Below are 18147 nucleotides of genomic sequence, written 5' to 3'. Positions count from 1 at the left end.
ACAGGATGTGGTACCGGAGAAGATGTATTGATTCCCCGAATCCCTCTGATACCATCGGATCTACCATTCCAATTTAAACGCTTACAATTTCCGGTAAAGACATCTTTTGCAATGACCATTAATAAATCTCAGGGTCAAACCTTCAACGTTGCAGGCTTAGATTTGAGTGTTGACTGTTTTTCACATGGCCAACTGTATGTCGCTCTTTCAAGAGTAACCTCTAGAGAAAACATGTTTGTATTGTCTAATGACAAGAAGGCTATGAACGTTGTATATAAAGACATTCTGTAATATAGTAATTGTTGTAAAAATAAAATAAACACATATGTAAAAATGCAAAAAGTTAATATGCAAAAATGTAGGGTATGAATTTAGATATCCCAAAGATAGCAGGAAATCTTCATGCTATAAAAAAAGGGGAATTGTTTTACTCCAAATTTAATGCGTGCGGGCCACGGGCAGTAATGAATAAGCCACAACTACTGGATCGATTTTAATCATTTTTTCAGTAAGTGACATAGGGTATATATTTTATACCCGTGCGAAGCTGGGCGGGTTGCTAGTATGACATAATATTACATATCATAACATAATATAACATAGCAAAAAAACTTAGCTGAACATAACATAACATAGTTCAGTGTAAAATAACTTGACACAAAATGACAAACTAAACCTAACACAAACGATCCAATTAAAGATACCGAATAATAACAAAACTTTACATAACATAACAAAACATAATATATCATAACATAGAATTAAAATAAAATAGAATACATAACATACGCCTAAGTTAAATATATATTTGTTTTTCTCTTACTTCTTTTATTCTTTTCAACATTTCTTTTCCACCGCAGGGAAGAGACCGATTTCTACACCCTTTACATTCTCGCCAGCATTAAGTCGGATTTGCATATTTCTGAAGAAGAACGCGCTTCGTTTTCAATAAAAAGTTTCGAACGGGATAATACAGTGGCCAAGGTGTGGATAACAGTGCTCGATGAGAATGACAATGCGCCAATCTTTGAAAAAGAGGTAACTCACCACTCAAAATACACAACTGTTCATAAGTAGACTCGTATATTTAACTAAATTTTCGTTTTTATATTTCCTTATCATAGGTTTACTATGCCGGCGTTAATGCCAAAGCCGCCATCAATAGTATAATAACCATAGTTAATGCGACCGATGCAGATGCTGGCAAGAATGCCAAAACTGAGTACATGATTGTGGCGTCTAATCTGTATAAATATGGCGCCACGAAGGCGACCGGCTCTATAGTGCCAAGTCCGTTTGGTAAGAGCAATACATTTTATACACTCTCATCTATGTAAATGTATTTTTATCTTAATTTGAAGCCATTTCGCCCGACGGTCGTATCACCACCGCTGCTTTTATGGCCGAGTATAATCAGGATCGTTTTGAATTGGAAGTAATTGCCAAAGAATTGGAACAACCACAACAATCCACGCGCACTAAAGTCTATGTTTGGGTATTTGATTCAACGCAGTTGGTGCGCGTTATACTCTCGCGTCCACCGGAAGAAGTACATCAGGAGCAAGAAGAAATAATCGCTGAATTGCGTAATGCGACACAACACCGCATCATAGTTGATGAGATACGCTATCATGTGGATGCAATGGGACGCATACGAATGGACTGGTGCGATTTATTTTTCCATGCGGTGGAGCCGCATTCACAGCAAATCGCTGCAGTCGATGAGATTTTAAAGGTTATCGATGCAAACTATGATTACTTGCGGGTGAGTTGAGGAGATTTGCAGCCTAATTAGTTATTATTTACGTTTTCAACTTCTATTTACTCGCGATACTCTGTTTTATTTGCAGGACTATTATGCCGGATTTGCTATTGAGAATGTCGTGCCCGCCTACATAACCATCGTCCAGGATGAATTTGATTTGGCTGTGGCAGGTTTGGTGGCGCTAATCATTGTGCTCTTTGTAGGCGTCATTAGCTTTATTGTGCTGTGTTGCTGTCTTAAGCATTGGTAGGTTTTTGATTGGGATTCATAAATTTTTTGGCAAATAAAAAGCCTTAGAAGCGACTTTTGCTAATATTTTCATTTTATTATGCTTCGTAGGAATCTCTCCGTACCCGTAGAAAATCGCCGCAAAGAAGCTTTGATCAAAAAACAAATCATTGAAGATTTGAATACAACAGAGAATCCTCTCTGGATAGAGCAGTGAGTGCCCTATAAAATAATTTAAATGAGTCCAGAAATTATGTAGTCTTAAAACTTAATTACTAAATTTATTTACAGAAAACTCAAGCTTTACGAGGAGCAGGAGCTGACTATGCAGGTCTTCTCCGAGCCCGATCATATCTCGAATTCGGACTCACCGGTAAGTATAAAATAAATAAATCGTGAAGTTAGTAAAAAAGGCAGTGGGATAGAACGATTCTAGTAATTAGTTGGTATTGATAATCTCAAAAGCTTCACATACGGTGCTATTGAATGGCATTGAGCACTTTTGCTAGTAACATACTTGTTGCTATTTTTAATTTTTTTTTTGTGAGGGCATAAACACATTTTTGTGAATCAGACTGTCGTGGATATGCTAATGAAAATTATTTGAGCTGCAATTAATCGCCAGTAACATTCGAGGTCTTAGTTGCAAGCCTAGGCGTTCCTTTCCGATTTTCTGCACTTTTAGGAAATCAGACTGTCCCACAATGGAGACTTGTCGACCAATTTTGCTCAAAAATCCCAGAGAAGGCAATTTTCGACCGATTTTAATAACTTTTTTAAATGCTTGCATATGATTTTGGAGGAGATTGTCTAGGCCCGAATTAAAATTTTTTTTATTATAAAAAAAATGAGAATTTTAAGCAAACTTTTAATTGACTTTCGTGTTTGGAAGGAGTTTCATCCTAATTCCGGAGTGTTTCCCACCGATCTCAAGGCTATTAATTATATATATATAATTGGCGCTTATGCACTTTTAGGGTGTTTCACCGAGCTCCTCCTCCTCCATCTCCTAACGACAAATGGTTTCTTTTTCATGGCCAAAATACTCTCGTCGGCGAATTTTTTATTTTGTTTTATTTTCATTTTACCTTTTATCATAATTTTCTACAAATTCCGTTCCCTTTCTATATTCTCTAAAAAAAATATTGAATTTATTTCATTTCCAGGCTCAATTGGAGCGTCATGTGCCACATCATAGTGTTGTCGACAACACATATGCAACTATACAGCCACGTAATGGCAATCACGGTCTGAGTAGTTCAGCTGTGCACAACGGAGAGAATATTGTTGGTGTGAATATGAGCAATGCCAATGCGCTGGGACGTGTACACGATGCTCATACAAATGAATTTGCCGATTATGCGACGTTGCGCAACAATCGGGCGCCATCGGTGAGTAGAAATTTATATAATAATGAAGTAAAACACGTCTTCTTCTGTCAAAGAACTTTATTTCACTCTGCTTTTTACAAAAACTCTTCTTAACTTAAAGCTTAACTAATATTTAACATTTAATGAGAATGGGAGAAAGTAAAACTAGCAATGAATGTAGGAATGCATGTTGTGTGTATGTTGAGTGCGTGAGTAAGCGTGTGGGTGTAGAGTGTGAGAAAGTATGTTGTTGGTTTACACAAGAGTTAGCATAAGTAATTAAATATAAGAGTAAGATTAAGTTAGAATTAAGAGTAGGTATAATATAGGAATAGGGTGATCATGTGACTAAGTATAGTAGTATGTAACATTATAATATAACTATATTTATTGTGTAAACCGAGACATACATATGTATTTTGAAATGTTTTTTTTTATTTCATTATAAAAAGCAATAAAAGATTTGCAAAAATCAATTTTTTAAGTAATCGGAAAGCAAGTAAACTCAGAGCCACTCTCTATTCGACTACGAGAGATGCAAAACATAATACGACTGCAACTACTGGATGGGACAGTTCACAGACAGACATTAAGCGACATTAATCGGGAGTATCTTACCACCTTCCTAAACTCGCGACCCCCAAATGCCGTTATCAGAGTCCAGCCACCACCTATTGCAGACAAAGAGCTTCAATTAAAAAAATCCTGTTTTAGAACCGAACGTCTTTACTTCCAAGTTTTAGTAGAAAGTTTGACAGTCTGTGGCCTACTGTTAGATGAGTTAGACGATAATGATCGGTGACTATACCGCACTGGCAATCCTTTTCTATCCTCGACCGAACCAGTTTCTTAAAAGTTTTTCACCAAGTCTTGAATTGTCGACTCATTCGGGCGATTACTTCCACCAAAAATATCACGAACTTTGCGTTATGTTGTTCTTTAAGATCGACCTTTTCTTAATAAGTTTCAATATTTTTGACTCGTCGTTCTACCATGTAAAACTTTTATACTAGATAAAAGTCAAAGATGACATAAGAAAGGTACCATCTAGGAATTATTCGCTACTGACATCTAGGCATCACTTTTGAAAAGAAAACGACAACAATCTAATGACCTGTATGGATCTAGTTCTTGGGTACAAAACTCACTAATTATTTGTAAATCAGTACTATTTTCAATAATTTTCGAACGTGGCTCAAAACGGCGATGAGAATGAGAACTTTATATGGGTTTTCTGCATTTGTATTTAACTAAAAAATTTTGTTTTCTGCCATAAAAAATATCCTCATAAAAATCATTTGCCGTTCGGAGTTGGTTTAAAACTGTAGGTCCTTCCATTTGTGGAGCAACATCAATACGCACGCCACAAATAGGAGGAGGAGCTCGGCCAAAAACCCAAAAAGAGTGTAAGCGCCAATTATACAAGGTGAAGTCCAAAATAAACAAGACTGCCGTCATAAAAATGCTTTTAATGCGCCATCTTTTTAATGAGTTAATGCGTTGGAAGTTACATCTCTAGCTGACTCCCAGTGAAAGCTTAGCAACATTCGGTTCAGTGAAAGCGAAGTTATTGCATCTAAAGTGTCAGTGTTTTGTGTCATCGCCACAAAAATTTGGTTTTAAAATCGGTAAAACGTTTACCGAATCATTTGAATTGATGAAAAAAGTTGATGGCGATGATTGTCTATCTCGTGTCAGAGTCCATGAGTGGTTTACACGTTTCAGAGATGGTTGTGAGTTCATAAATGACAATGAACATACGGGCCGCCCAAAAATCAGTAATCACCGAAACTCCATCGAAATTGTTCGTAAATTTATCAAAAATTAACCGAAATCATCGTTGAAATTCATGGAATCGGAGTTGAATATCTCCAAAACATCGAATTATCGCACACATTTCAACTGATCATTTGGACTTACGAAAGGTCTGTATACGTTTCATTCCACACAACTTAACTGAGGACCAAAAATTGCTCAGAATTCAACATTCGAAAGACCTCATCACGGTTCCAAGGGAATCGTCCGCAAGGAGTTCGTACGAACGGGCCAAACAGTCAATGCAATTTTCTATCTTGGCATTTTGAAGCGTTTTTTGCATAGCAATCGTCCAATTCGCCCTGAGTACCGCGAAGGGGGAAGCTGGCGCTTATTGCATGATAAAGCACCATCTCATCAATACACTCTTGTGACTGATTTTTTGACTAGAAATCGCATTTGATGTGACTTCTACCTATTCGAAAATTGTATTTGGTCATGAAAGGAAAATATTTTACGACCGTAGAGACCATCCAAAAGGCATCCTGAAGGACATTCCGGACAATGACCTGAAACAGTCTTTCGGAAAGCACTTAGATCGCGCAAAACAGTGTTTCGAGGCCAGAGGGGACTATTTTGAATAAAGAAACTCGAAGTTATCAGAACAAAACTCCTATAGTTTCTATTTTATCTCAGTCTTTTTTATTTTATACTTAATCTTGTATATATATACAGGGTTGGCTGACCCATGTGATTATTAAAAAAATATGGAAAAAGAAACATTTTTTTGTGTTTCATTGTGAAAAACATTTAATTTAGTTCAAGGAGATTCGTTTACATCACTTTTTGAATATGATATCGCGCAAGTGGTCGCCCTTAGCTCGTATAGCGTAATGTGCCCGTTTTTCGGCGTTTTCCATAGTTTTGGCCAGCGTTTCGGCCGATATGGCGGCTATTTCCCGTCGGATATTGGCCTTAAGTGCGCCTAGTGTCTTTGGCTTGTTGACGTAAACCTTAGATTTCAAATTACAGTAAAAAGTTATAGGGTTACTCAATGGGTCAGTTTAATATGGCCAACCCTGTATATATATATATATGTATATGTATGTATAATTTGTACTTTCCTATATAAAAATCCATTATTATATTTTCTATAGTAATTTTCGACGGCCTATATTTCCAGATGTACGAATTTACTGGCTCCACATTTCAAGCGCCCATACGCGAAGGTGACGATGCAGTAGCAGAGCTCATATAAAATTCAACCCATGCCATGAACTGGACCTGGATTGTGTATAGAATTGTAAACGTTGGCATTTAGTTTCAATACATAACATTTTTTGGGATTTTGTAAATTATAATTGGTTCATAATATGCATAATTTTTTCGAATGTCTTGGATAAGTTAGTAATGCAACTAAAAATTTAAAACATTTTTTAAAAGCATAGCTAACTTAAAAGTAGGTGATGGTTTGGGTATGCCAAGTACATACAAGTAAATAGTGCGCGAAAATTTGTGAAGTATATACCTACATATGTATTTAGTAGTTATGTACTGTAAAGTGCGAAAGTACTAACTAACAATAGTTGTAAGCAAATGAAGAACAAAAACTTATGCATATACAATATATAGTACATACATACATACCTATAAATAAAATACATAATTTGTATTTAGTCTTAACAACATAAGGAATACTCGAGGCAGCTTGAGGATCGGTATGCGATCTAATAAGGTAGGCGGCGATAAAAGCGGCAGGCCTCCAGTGACGAGCAAAAGCTCATAGCCATGAAAACAACTCGAATCGAACAGAGCGAATAAATCGTTAAAATAGAGACAACAAAAAAGAATACAAAAATATATAAAAATGAGACAATAAGCGAAAAGTAGATATTGCAACGAAAAAATAACTAACACAAATTAATTATAATTATAATTATAATTATAATTCGAGTAACCTACACAATAAGTTCTTCTGTTCCATGTGAACTATATAAGTTTTACTTTAAAATATGAATTTTGTTTACTTTTTTTATTAATTAAGTTTGCTTAGTGAATTTTTTCTGCGCATCAAGTGATGCGCTGTTAAAATGCTTGAACGTATTTTTAAATTCAAGCGATTCCAATGCAAGTCATCCCGATATTTTGGGCATTCGCGTAGGTTTTATTGAAAATTGGTTATTTGTGCTGCACGTATTTGAAAATAACTCGAAAAGTTATGGTAATCCCACTATGCAACTTTCAGTGATTACCGAACATAGTCTCTTTCTATTGACGAAAAAATAAGAAAAAACTGAGCGGGCGTTCTTAAGGGGTTAGGGGTAGTCAGAGGCCTGAAAAAATGATTGAATGAATGAATGAAATTTTACTTGACTTTAGCAAAATTTCAAAAAAAAATTAGTGATTGTAAAAGTTGTCGCTGTTTCTATGGAGCCCGTTTCTCCAAAAGTCTCTTGTGGTGATCATCACAAGTCCTTGAAGGTTCACCTAAAATCGATCGGACAAGGGAAATTAGTTTTATTAGTGGATAATCTTGTGCCTGATCGAAGCTTTTTTTTCATAATTAACAATACGACGGCCTCAGGAAATATTTTTCAGATTTTCGAGAAAAAAACCGACAGTTAATTGTTAAAAAAACGAAATTTTTGGAAAAAAACATCCTTCGATCAGGCACGAGTTTTTTATGTTTTTCAAATACAGTATGCATTTTTTTACGGCGGCCACCGTAGCCGAATGGGTTGGTGCGTGACTACCATTCAAAGAGAGAACATAGGTTCGAATCTCGGTGAAACATCAAAATTAAGAAAAACATTTTTCTAATAGCGGTCGCCCCTCAGCAGGCAATGTCAAACCTCCGACTGTATTTCTGCCATGAAAAAGCTCCTCATAAAAAATATCTGCCGTTCGGAATCGGCTTAAAACTGTAGGTCCATTTGTGGAACAACATCAAGACGCACACCACTAATAGGAGGAGGAGCTCGCCTAATTGCCCAAAAAGGGTGCACGCGCCTATTATATATATATATAATATATATATATACATATATAAATTTTATTGAAATCTACCAAGCGGTTTTTAAGTTACTGTGATCACCAATTCAAAAAACATAGTTTTGAGACAAACGCATTTAAAGTTTTGCTACTTGCTCTCGAACGCTCCGGAGCGCCCTTTGTTAATTGCTGAATAACTCGAAAAGCATTTGTTTTCACACAATATTTCAAAGATATTATACTTTAAGAAAATGCAAAAAAAAATCAATTTTTTTTTTTATGAAAATTTTTATTTTTTCCACAAATTTTTAAATTTAGAAACATTTTTTTAAACTCTATTTCGAAGTACTCTATTTCAAAAAATTTAAGAAAATATGTAAAAACATATTTAAAAATTATATATTATTTAAATTAAAAAAAAAACCGTAGATATTTCACTTTGAAAAACTCTATACCAAAATTTTCAACATTGAAGCAGTCTCAAAATTATTAATTTATTTTTCAAATCTTTTCCAGTTTACTTCTTATAATGCTCAAGCCTACAAGTAAACCAATTTTCAGAAAAATTTACGCCAATGTTTAAAATACTTGGATCACTTGGCAATAGCTTGGCTCAGTAACTTCATATATGTACATACATATATACATACATATGTCTTCTATATATCTTACATTCAATGCAGCGCATAAATTATGATAGTTAGTTATAATAAATAATTTACAATAATAAATATTCCTTGACTTGAGTTAACAATTCTTTATGCTAAATGAACTTGTATGCTATAACTACACTTTGTAAAAATAAACAACACACAAATATGCAAAATGAAATGCGTACATATGTATATTATAGACACGTGCATACATATATCTATATACATACATACATACATATGTATGTTCATGTATATGTATATACATGTGCACATTTCATTAGTTTTATTGAAAATATATTCGTAATTCTACAAAAATCTTGTAAAGCTCGCATGCATACACACATAATATTAAATATATACATACCAACAATTATATTGTGAAAATATTTGTGTAAATTTATTGCAATTTAAACAAAAAGCCATCCTTGCTCAATGTAATCACTGCTACTCGTACAACGTACAGTTATACACACATGCACACATAAATATTTGTATACAACCGAAACACTATTTGGCAGAAGAAAAGGAAGTGTAAGAGCATTTCTTGAACGTTTCCGCAACAGTCGGGTCTACGTCACCACAAGCACTCGATCCATTCCTCATGAATTTTTGCGTAGAGTGCTATGCCGTTACAGCAACAACAAGCGCATTTTGCAAAGTGATGCTCCATGACTTCTCTAAAATTGCGTTTGACCAAGAATGATAGATTACAAGCTTTGGCCATCTGAATTAAAATTGTTAGAGTAACTACGGCCGCCGTAGCCGAATGGGTTGGTGCGTGACAACCATGCGGAATTCACAGAGAGAACGTCGGTTCGAATCTCGGTGAAACACTAAAAATTAAGAAAAACGTTTTTCTAATAGCGGTCGCCCCTCGACATGCAATGGCAAACCTCCAATTGTATTTCTGCCATGAAAAAGCTCCTCATAAAAATATATGCCGGTCGGAGTCGGCTTGAAAGTTTAGGTCCCTCCATTTGTGGACCAACATCAAGACGCACACCACAAATAGGAGGAGAAGCTCGGCCAAACACCCAAATAGGGTGTACGCGCCAATTATATATATATATATATACTTCGGCTGCTACGTCATAGGGAATTCGACAGCGAAGGTGTGCCCGCTCATTTCACGCGTATTTCTACATTTTCTATTGGTGCTCACACTCACCAACGTAAACGTTTGCTCGTGTCAGCTGACACCATGAAACTAGTGAGAGTCCCATTGAATGAATTCTCACCACCGTTCTGTTCTGTAGTATCGTATATCGTTGTTTCATCGTGTCAGCTGATACGGGCGTACGGAAAGGGACTACGATACGTTAAAAAGTGTGAGCCCCATAATCAGTTGTTGTTCAGACGGCAACGAAGTAACATAAGCAATGGTTGCGCTGATTTTTTGTCGTAAATTAACCATCATTACATCTCCTGTTACATCAGCAAATCAGCTGATTTCTTCAAATTCGCTGAGAGCCGGATAACGGTCACCTGTTAGCCACACCTTCTGAACTTTTTTCAGCATGCACTTAACAATCGTTGTCCAGAGTGTACCAGCTGAATAACCGAGTTAAAAAATCTTTTATTTTTTCGCAGTGGACTTTTCATACGCAAAATTCAATGTATGTCAATGCTGGAAGCGTCAATTATGTACCCTAACGACAAACCGTCTGTAAATTATTAGGCAGGATTTTAGCAAGACAGACAACTTTTGATATTGAAGTCTGTAACGTTCAAACAAAACTTTTCCAGGCAATTGAAAGCATGGCTTATATATATGTAAAATATTTGGAATACTTCTCTCTCGATTTACATCAGCGTCAAGAGAATACATTGAAGATTCTTCCAGTGTGTACTAACTGTGCGGTAGTGTACTAATCAATAATATTACTTCTATTGAAAATTCTTATACATACTATATACATATATGATAGATAAAATACAAAAAAAAAAATTGTATTTAAAAATAAAGTAATAAAGATATGTAACTATTTTAAAATGTAAGTATTAAATAGAGTAATAATATTTACGTGAAATCATTAAGTATAAAATCTCAATATGTAAGTTGCAGCGTCGAAACAGTCGTTAAAAATAAAGCAAATGTATTTATTTAAACATGAGTAAAATTGTTTTTTGTTTTGTTTTTGTTTTTGTGGTGCCAATTCAAATATTCAATTTAGGTTAGGTCTTAAATGGAGTACTGCAGCAACTCTGTATCTGATTTGAATCTACCACATCTTTGAATAAATTGGCGAAGATTGTCGATTGTTTAAAAGTTTAACCGTTTTTCCGCATATATTTTCCAAAAGTGTTACAGAATGTAGACGTGGAAATTATGCAGAAAGTGTTCCATCAACTCAACCATCGCAAGTCAATGAGAGCGAATAGAGGTGACATACTATATATGCCGATCACATACAATTTCAAAGTTTAAGAAAAGGCTGGACCTGCTAAGATTAAAACCACTATGAATTTAGTCTACCTACCTAAGCAGAGCGGAAAGAAAGAGCGCTACTGCTAGTTGCAGGGCAACGACAGCCAGATCGGAATGCGTTCTAGCCAAATGATCAGATATACTCAACAGGTACCATTGACAGATCGCTTATCCCCCGGCAGTCGGTTCTACGTTACCGCAACGACCCGAATTTATATCCGGCCACGGACTGTCACTTCAGCAGCTTTCTCCGTACATCTATGCTACAGATCGGTTACACAGAGAAAAATCATTGCGGATTGTATATAAAATATACCTAGTGAAAGTGTGGCCTGCATCGCTGAACCTGTTTTGAGGTAGTTAAGAGAGTAGTCAATACCTTTAGAGTAGCCTGGCCAGCTAACAAGTACATTACAAAATGTTCAGAAAATTTATTAGTAAGATGGCAAGAGTACCCCAGGCACACTTCAAGTAGCACTTACGAATTGATTAGTAACAAGAGAGCAAATATTTTTGAGTGGAGATGGATGGACATTTTTGGTATCATTTTCATTTCTTAAAGAAGCAAAGAAATTAGACATGTTGTTGGTGTTGTAGCGGTTCACTAAGCCCTGCTAGTGCGGCGCAGTCCCTGATCGTCATCGTCTAACTCTTCTAACGGTAGGCGCAGGAAACATGCTGTTTTAACAGGTTGGGTCCAGAGGGAGAGGGTTGTTAGGTGAGTGGGTTTGAGAGGTAATGTGAAAAGATGGTTAATATCGTGCAGGGTACCTTAGCATGCCACTATCGGGGTCAATTCTGGATAAGAAAGAGTTTAACCTGCTACCTTATTCTGACCGTAATTGAGTCAAAGTTACACGGGTCTCAAGAGGCAGATGAAGCTCTTCGTCTGTAACCCAATAAATTAGCCCTGTCTTGTGCGCTGGAGCTTACCATGGAAATATACTTATTTCCGCTGTATCTTTGTATATGTTTCAAAGATTGATCTGTAATTGTATATCTTATAATCTTATACATTAACAAAAAAAAAAACAGTTGTTTTACATACTTGTTTGATATATAATATAATGAGCATCCACTATCTAATTAGAAAAAGGAACTTAACTTTTTCAATTTTTCACAATACAACCCTGACTCCGCTTAATCTATTACAATCACAGCTGTAAACACCCGGCTGTCAACATTCTTCAAAGTTGCTATCTTATTGCAAAATATATACACTCGCCCGGCTTGTGGTTTGTTTATTTAATTATATTTAAATTCTCAGTCCCATTAAATATGAAACAGAAACGAAAACATTCCGATACGGAAGCCGTTATCAGCAAGCAAAATCCGCATACAGTAACTGTTTCACAAATCAGCGCGGACATCATATGGCAGGTAAGTGTTGGCGCACATTTCGTGAAACTTTTACAAGCTGAAATCTGCATATTGCATCTCAACAGCTCGCCTCACAATACTGGTCACCAGAAACACCAGCGGATGAGCTCTTGCCTTACAATGCGAACATTATCGAGGATATATATAGCCGTGAGATATTAGATCACAAATCGGCGACACGCCGCATCATGATGCTAGAATTCAGCCAGTACTTGGAAAAGTATTTGTGGCCTAATTACAAACGAGAGACAGCTACGCATGCACATCTCATGTCTATTGTAGCCATGGTTAATGAGAAATTCCGCGAAAGAGTTGAAGTTTGGCCTTTATTCGAAGCAAAACCGGAAGAGTATCCGTCCTTCTTTAGACACGTGCTCGAAACTTGCCTACCCTCAGATGGTGGTAAAGGAAGGCACGCAACTATGCGTGAAAAAACTGCGTTGATAGTGTTTCTTAATCACTGTTTCAACAGCATGGAAATCGAGTTGTGTCGCGAGCAGGCAAAGCGCCTGGTATCGCTGTCAATGTGGAGTTGTTTACAGCCAAGTGAGTGTTCCTGCTTGACTACTACTATAAATGTTCTATAAAAAACATCGCTCTATTGACTATAAAATCTTTGCAGAACGTTTGGAGCAAGAGTTGCGTGAAGTCCCTGAGTGGCGCAAATTTTGGCGTCGTCTACAGAAAAAGGAAAAAGGCGTTCAAAACCCGGAGGTAGAATGGGAACGACATTTTTTGCAGGTGAGTAATCTAAATTGCGTGAAGGCAAATAAACTACTTCTACCGAGCATTAAATAAATTGGTATTAAAATGTTGTATACGCATCAAAGCGCGTTCACTAGCTTTCAAAACGAACGAAGTTAATTCAACTATGATGGCATAGCAGAAAAGGTTATGCTAACAGTGAAAGACGTATTAAAAATGTTAAAAAATTTTACGAGACTGTAACTGTATAAACAGAAAAGTGGTGTGTGTTAGCATTTTCAGGCAGAAAATTATTTTCTAAACAAAGTGCAGTTAAGTTCGTGGTGGCAATGGGTTTTTAGAGAATTTTTGATTTGATAAAAAGTATAAAGTGAACCATAGTAAGCAAGTAAATAATAGGTGTAAATGTGAAAAGTTTATTTTCATCCACTATCAGACTAATTCCTATTTCACTTGCACTTATATTACTTACTAAAACTCTTTTGTCATTACAGAATTTAATTATACAATTTCTAAGTATACTGGAAGCCATACCACTCGAGGGTGATTTCCAACCTAATATAGTGACATACTGTGAACGTTTTTTGGAATTTATTGTCGACTTAGAAGCATTGCTGCCGACACGACGTTTCTTTAATACAGTATTGGATGATACACATCTGCTGGTGCGCGCACAAATCTGTAATTTAGTGCAACGTGAAGAAGGAAAACTGTTCGGTCAGGTAAGTGACTAATCTTTTAAGAATTTAAAGTGTTATTACGAATGTATAATCGGTCAAGTGTGCTTGGCACCATTTGACAATTATAAACATTGTGTTTTAAGAATAAAAAAATATTCTGAAAATAATTGATTGTAACATTTGCAATCACAAGAAAGGCACATTCAAAGCATAATTATTTTTATATTTTATATCTAACATTAGATTTGCGAGTGTTTGTTACTTACCAACTTTTCTATTGTGATCCAATTTGACACATACAAAATTAAAGCTTTTTGCGAAAAAACAGTTCCAAAAAAATTTAAATAAAAAACTGATCATTAAAAACTTCATTGAAAAAATTGTTTACTTATAAACTCTGTTTTAGAAATACATAATTGCGATAAAGGACCATAATTCTGATTTTGTAACTGCCCTTTACTTATTCAATACTCTACTAGCTGCGAGTTCGGCACCTGGTTTTATATATGCCATTATACCTTCGTCAATAATCCATTTGAAAGCACTACTTACCGCACCAAGCTTAATATGCTTTTAGCGGTATAACCTGGTAATCTATCAACATCTTTACCTTCTTTCAATATTTTCCATAAAGTCGCATCAGCAGATTTTTCAGCATTTAATTCATTATCTAATTCAGAATCAGAAATAATCCTCGATCTTTTTTAGCTAGGAACTATGTACAGCTGTTGACAGCTAATTAGAAACGACACTTATTTCAAAATAAATTTTCCATTTTCCTTTTAAACACGTATTTTCATAACTTGTTGCCAATTTTATTTAAACATATGATAAACTTAAAAACTAGTGGAAAACAATTTAATCCCAATTCTTCATTAAATATATATATTTTTTTAAAGCATGTGAAATGCACGATTTGGATAAGGCAACTAATTAGAAACAGTAATGTATTATCAGATCTACATAAAGATTATGTTAGTATTTGGTTCCATAACCCTTTTGCTTCAACACTACCTCACATTGATTGCGCATTGATGTAATGAGATTCTGACAGCGCGCCACAGGTATTGCTTGCCATACCGTTTTTACTTCGGCAAAAAGGACATCCATATTTGGGATATTTTTGGCACTCACGGCTTTTTTAACGTCACCCCAGAGCTGCTCTATTTTGTTTAAGTCCGGACTGGATGATGGCTATTCCAAAACATTGATGGAATTTTCGTCGAAAAACTGTTTCGTCAACTTTGCCGTGTGCTTTGGATCATTATCCTGTTGAAACTTCCATATAACATTCAAATTTTCCTCAGCCCATGGCAACATTACATTTTTTAGTATATCGACGTATTTCTCCTTATTTAAAATTCCATAAATCCTATGGATTGGGCCAACACCATTTCACCAGAAACATCCCCACACCATGATTGATCCTCCACAATGCTTCACTACCCGTGAAACGTAGCGAATTCTTGGTTGATTGGCCGTCGAACATACCTTTTACCATCTGGGCCTATGCGATTTATCTTGGTTTCATCGCTCCAAACGATATATTTCCATTGATTTGGATTCCATGAGCAATGGGATCTCGCTAATACTACTCGCCGTCTCCTTTGAATCTTGGTTAGAAGGGGCTTCTTGCGTGCTGCTCTGCCATGCAGTCCAGATTCGACCAGACGCCGAGCAATTGTCCTCTTGGATATTTCGAAATTATATTGATGCTGAATTTCCCGTTGGATGTCAGTGGAAGCCTTTTTTGGGTCTCTTTTGGAGATGATTGCTGTCTTGCGGTCAATTTCTGCTGAAGTTTTCCGCGGCATTTTCTTACGTGGAACATTGTCAGAAGTCTTAAAAAGTTAGATATGCTTTAAGGCGTTAAAAACCATTTTTTTGAGCATTTGACTTGCTTAGAAATTTCACTGTACGACTTTCCAGCCTTACGAAGGTCAAAAATGGAGCTGCGCAGGGCAGGTGTACAGCTGCTTCTTTTTCCCATTACACATCTTGAAGACGAATATTTTAGTTGCTTTTAAACAACCAATTTAAAATATATGCATACAAAAAAGTCGATTATATTACTATTAAAATAGCACAACTTGCCGAATATGCTTCCATTGAACAACTGTTTCTAATTACTTGTCTCAGTTTATTTAGCTTGAACTAAGTAACCCATGCACTGCGTTGGATAATATTAACGGTACTTCAATTACACAACTACAAAACTAGGCGCTTTGGGTAGTAAATAGAGTAACAAAAGCAATGCAAATGATTTAAGAGAAAAAATAACGGTAAATTTAAACAGTTTAATATTATGCTCATCAAGCGTTTATCAAAAAAGAGCGTTTCTAATTAGCTGACTGACAACAGCTGTATATAATAAAGATCCTCTTCTTCACTACTCAGTGTTATTGACTTCCTCCTCTATTTCACCTTCATTGTCATATAGTTCCATATAAGTAGCATCTGATTCATTATCTGATTAGTCTTCTCTTATTTTGTTTAGTTTTTTAAACAAAAGACAATTTTTCTGGTTTTTAATTAGATGTAAAATATTCGGCCGCCGTAGGGTGCGTGACTACCGTTCGGAATTCAGAGAGAATGTAGGTTCGAATCTTGGTTTAACACCAAAATTAAGAAAACGTTTTTTCTAAAAACGGTGGTCCCTCGGCAGGCAATGGCAAACCTCTGAGTGTATTTCTGCCATAAAAAAGTTCTTAAAAAAATATCTGCCGTTCGAGTCGGCTTGAAACTATAGGTCCCTCCATTCATAGAACAATACCAAGACGCATAGCACACATAGGAGGAGGAGCTCGACCAAATACCTGAAAAAGGGTGTACGCACCAACATCTGTATTTAAAAAATAATATTTGAGTTTTATATAAATATATATAATAATATATATATAGCTACAGAATTTGAAATTAGTCAAATTGGCTCAATCCGTAAATCTAGTGTTAATACCCGACATTTGCTATGCATTCCGAAAAATATACTTAATGAAATCTCCTAAATATGCTATAATGCATTGTTGTTGTTGTTGTAACAGCATAAATATTTCCCCGTAATTACATACGGGGAATGCTGCTGGAGTGACAGTCCTTTGCCGGATATAAATCCGGGTCGTTTCGGTAACGTAGAACCGACTGTCGTGGAAACGATACTATAATTCCTCATTTAGGATGCCTCACTGAGGCATCTTCCACCTTTGCAAATAACTTTTTTAAAATTAATTTTAGTTCCATTCCGTTTTCCATACATTGTCTTCCGATTTATACTATATTAACTATCTGGTCCATCTATTGGATTTTTCATACAAATATCATGGAACGATTTTTCAGTGAAATCGTTTATTGGACGACCAGAAAGATACCACATTCACTCTCAGATACAACTGCGTTTAAATTCATTTACCCTCGAGAGGAAACTCAGGGTATATACTTTGCGTCGCCTGTGTAACGCCTGGGCGTTAAAATTGGACCTCGACGGTATTGTCCATTTTGGCTCTTCTGTTTATCTGAAACGTAAAGACGAAAAAAATTATTAATCAGCATGACTGCAGCTATGTCCCGTACTGGAATAAATAAAAAACCATTGACAAAATGGCGCGGTTTTGAATTTGGCACCCTAAACATCGCCTTTTTTCAGTTTTTTAATAAAAAAAAGAAATAATTGAAATAATAATATGATTCTAATACGGGCGATAGGCATTGATATTGTGAACAACATATTACAATTTCAGACGATTCGGTTGAATAGACTTTTTTTTTTGGACAACGCCAGGCCGAAAAAAGTTTAAGTTTGAAGTCGAAAAGAGTTTAAAGTTTGAGGTACAGGAGCGTGCGGACCGCTCTGTTAATGGGCTGTAGAAGGTATAATATTGGGAATTTTCGCATACAAATTTCACAGTATATTCTTAAGATACTATACTTTCGAAATATCGAAAAAACAAACAAGACCACCGGGACCCCTTAAGGATTTTGAACCAACAGCGCTCGCGTACTGTGGACATACACTAACGCACCAACCCGAGTGCTGCTTGCAGGTTTCATCATGTTTGTATTACATACGACACATGAACGAATCGTGCTTGTCACTCGCTATTTTTCATGTGTAATTTTTATTTTTAAACAATATAAACTCTTTAAATACATATAAAATAAAAAAAACAGATGTTTTTGGTTATATTTTTGTAAA

At 35.8% G+C, this 18147-nt stretch overlaps 2 protein-coding genes across 4 annotated transcripts in view; both read left to right on the top strand.

Moving 5' to 3' along the window:
- Positions 1-7830, top strand: part of LOC129236390 (cadherin-87A) — a 285335-nt gene extending 277505 nt beyond the window's left edge. For all 3 annotated transcript variants that reach the window (XM_054870752.1, XM_054870751.1, XM_054870753.1), the window contains exons 20-27: positions 861-1038; positions 1125-1299; positions 1362-1765; positions 1851-2011; positions 2105-2206; positions 2285-2366; positions 3160-3384; positions 6302-7830. In XM_054870752.1, coding sequence (XP_054726727.1) covers positions 861-1038; positions 1125-1299; positions 1362-1765; positions 1851-2011; positions 2105-2206; positions 2285-2366; positions 3160-3384; positions 6302-6376 — 1402 coding nt within the window. In that variant the 3' untranslated portion in view covers positions 6377-7830. The remainder of the gene's footprint in view (positions 1-860; positions 1039-1124; positions 1300-1361; positions 1766-1850; positions 2012-2104; positions 2207-2284; positions 2367-3159; positions 3385-6301) is intronic.
- A 4537-nt stretch (positions 7831-12367) lies between these two features.
- Positions 12368-18147, top strand: part of LOC129237294 (RNA helicase aquarius) — a 42508-nt gene continuing 36728 nt past the window's right edge. Inside the window, exons 1-4 of the mRNA XM_054871955.1 lie at positions 12368-12573; positions 12639-13119; positions 13196-13314; positions 13773-14000. Of these exons, the coding sequence (XP_054727930.1) occupies positions 12472-12573; positions 12639-13119; positions 13196-13314; positions 13773-14000 (930 nt within the window). The 5' untranslated portion in view covers positions 12368-12471. The remainder of the gene's footprint in view (positions 12574-12638; positions 13120-13195; positions 13315-13772; positions 14001-18147) is intronic.

This window comes from Anastrepha obliqua, chromosome 1 (genome assembly GCF_027943255.1).
Source record: "Anastrepha obliqua isolate idAnaObli1 chromosome 1, idAnaObli1_1.0, whole genome shotgun sequence".
Lineage (NCBI taxonomy): Eukaryota > Metazoa > Arthropoda > Insecta > Diptera > Tephritidae > Anastrepha > Anastrepha obliqua.
The sequence above is the reverse complement of the archived record's forward strand: the minus strand, read 5'-3'. Positions and strand labels throughout refer to the sequence as shown.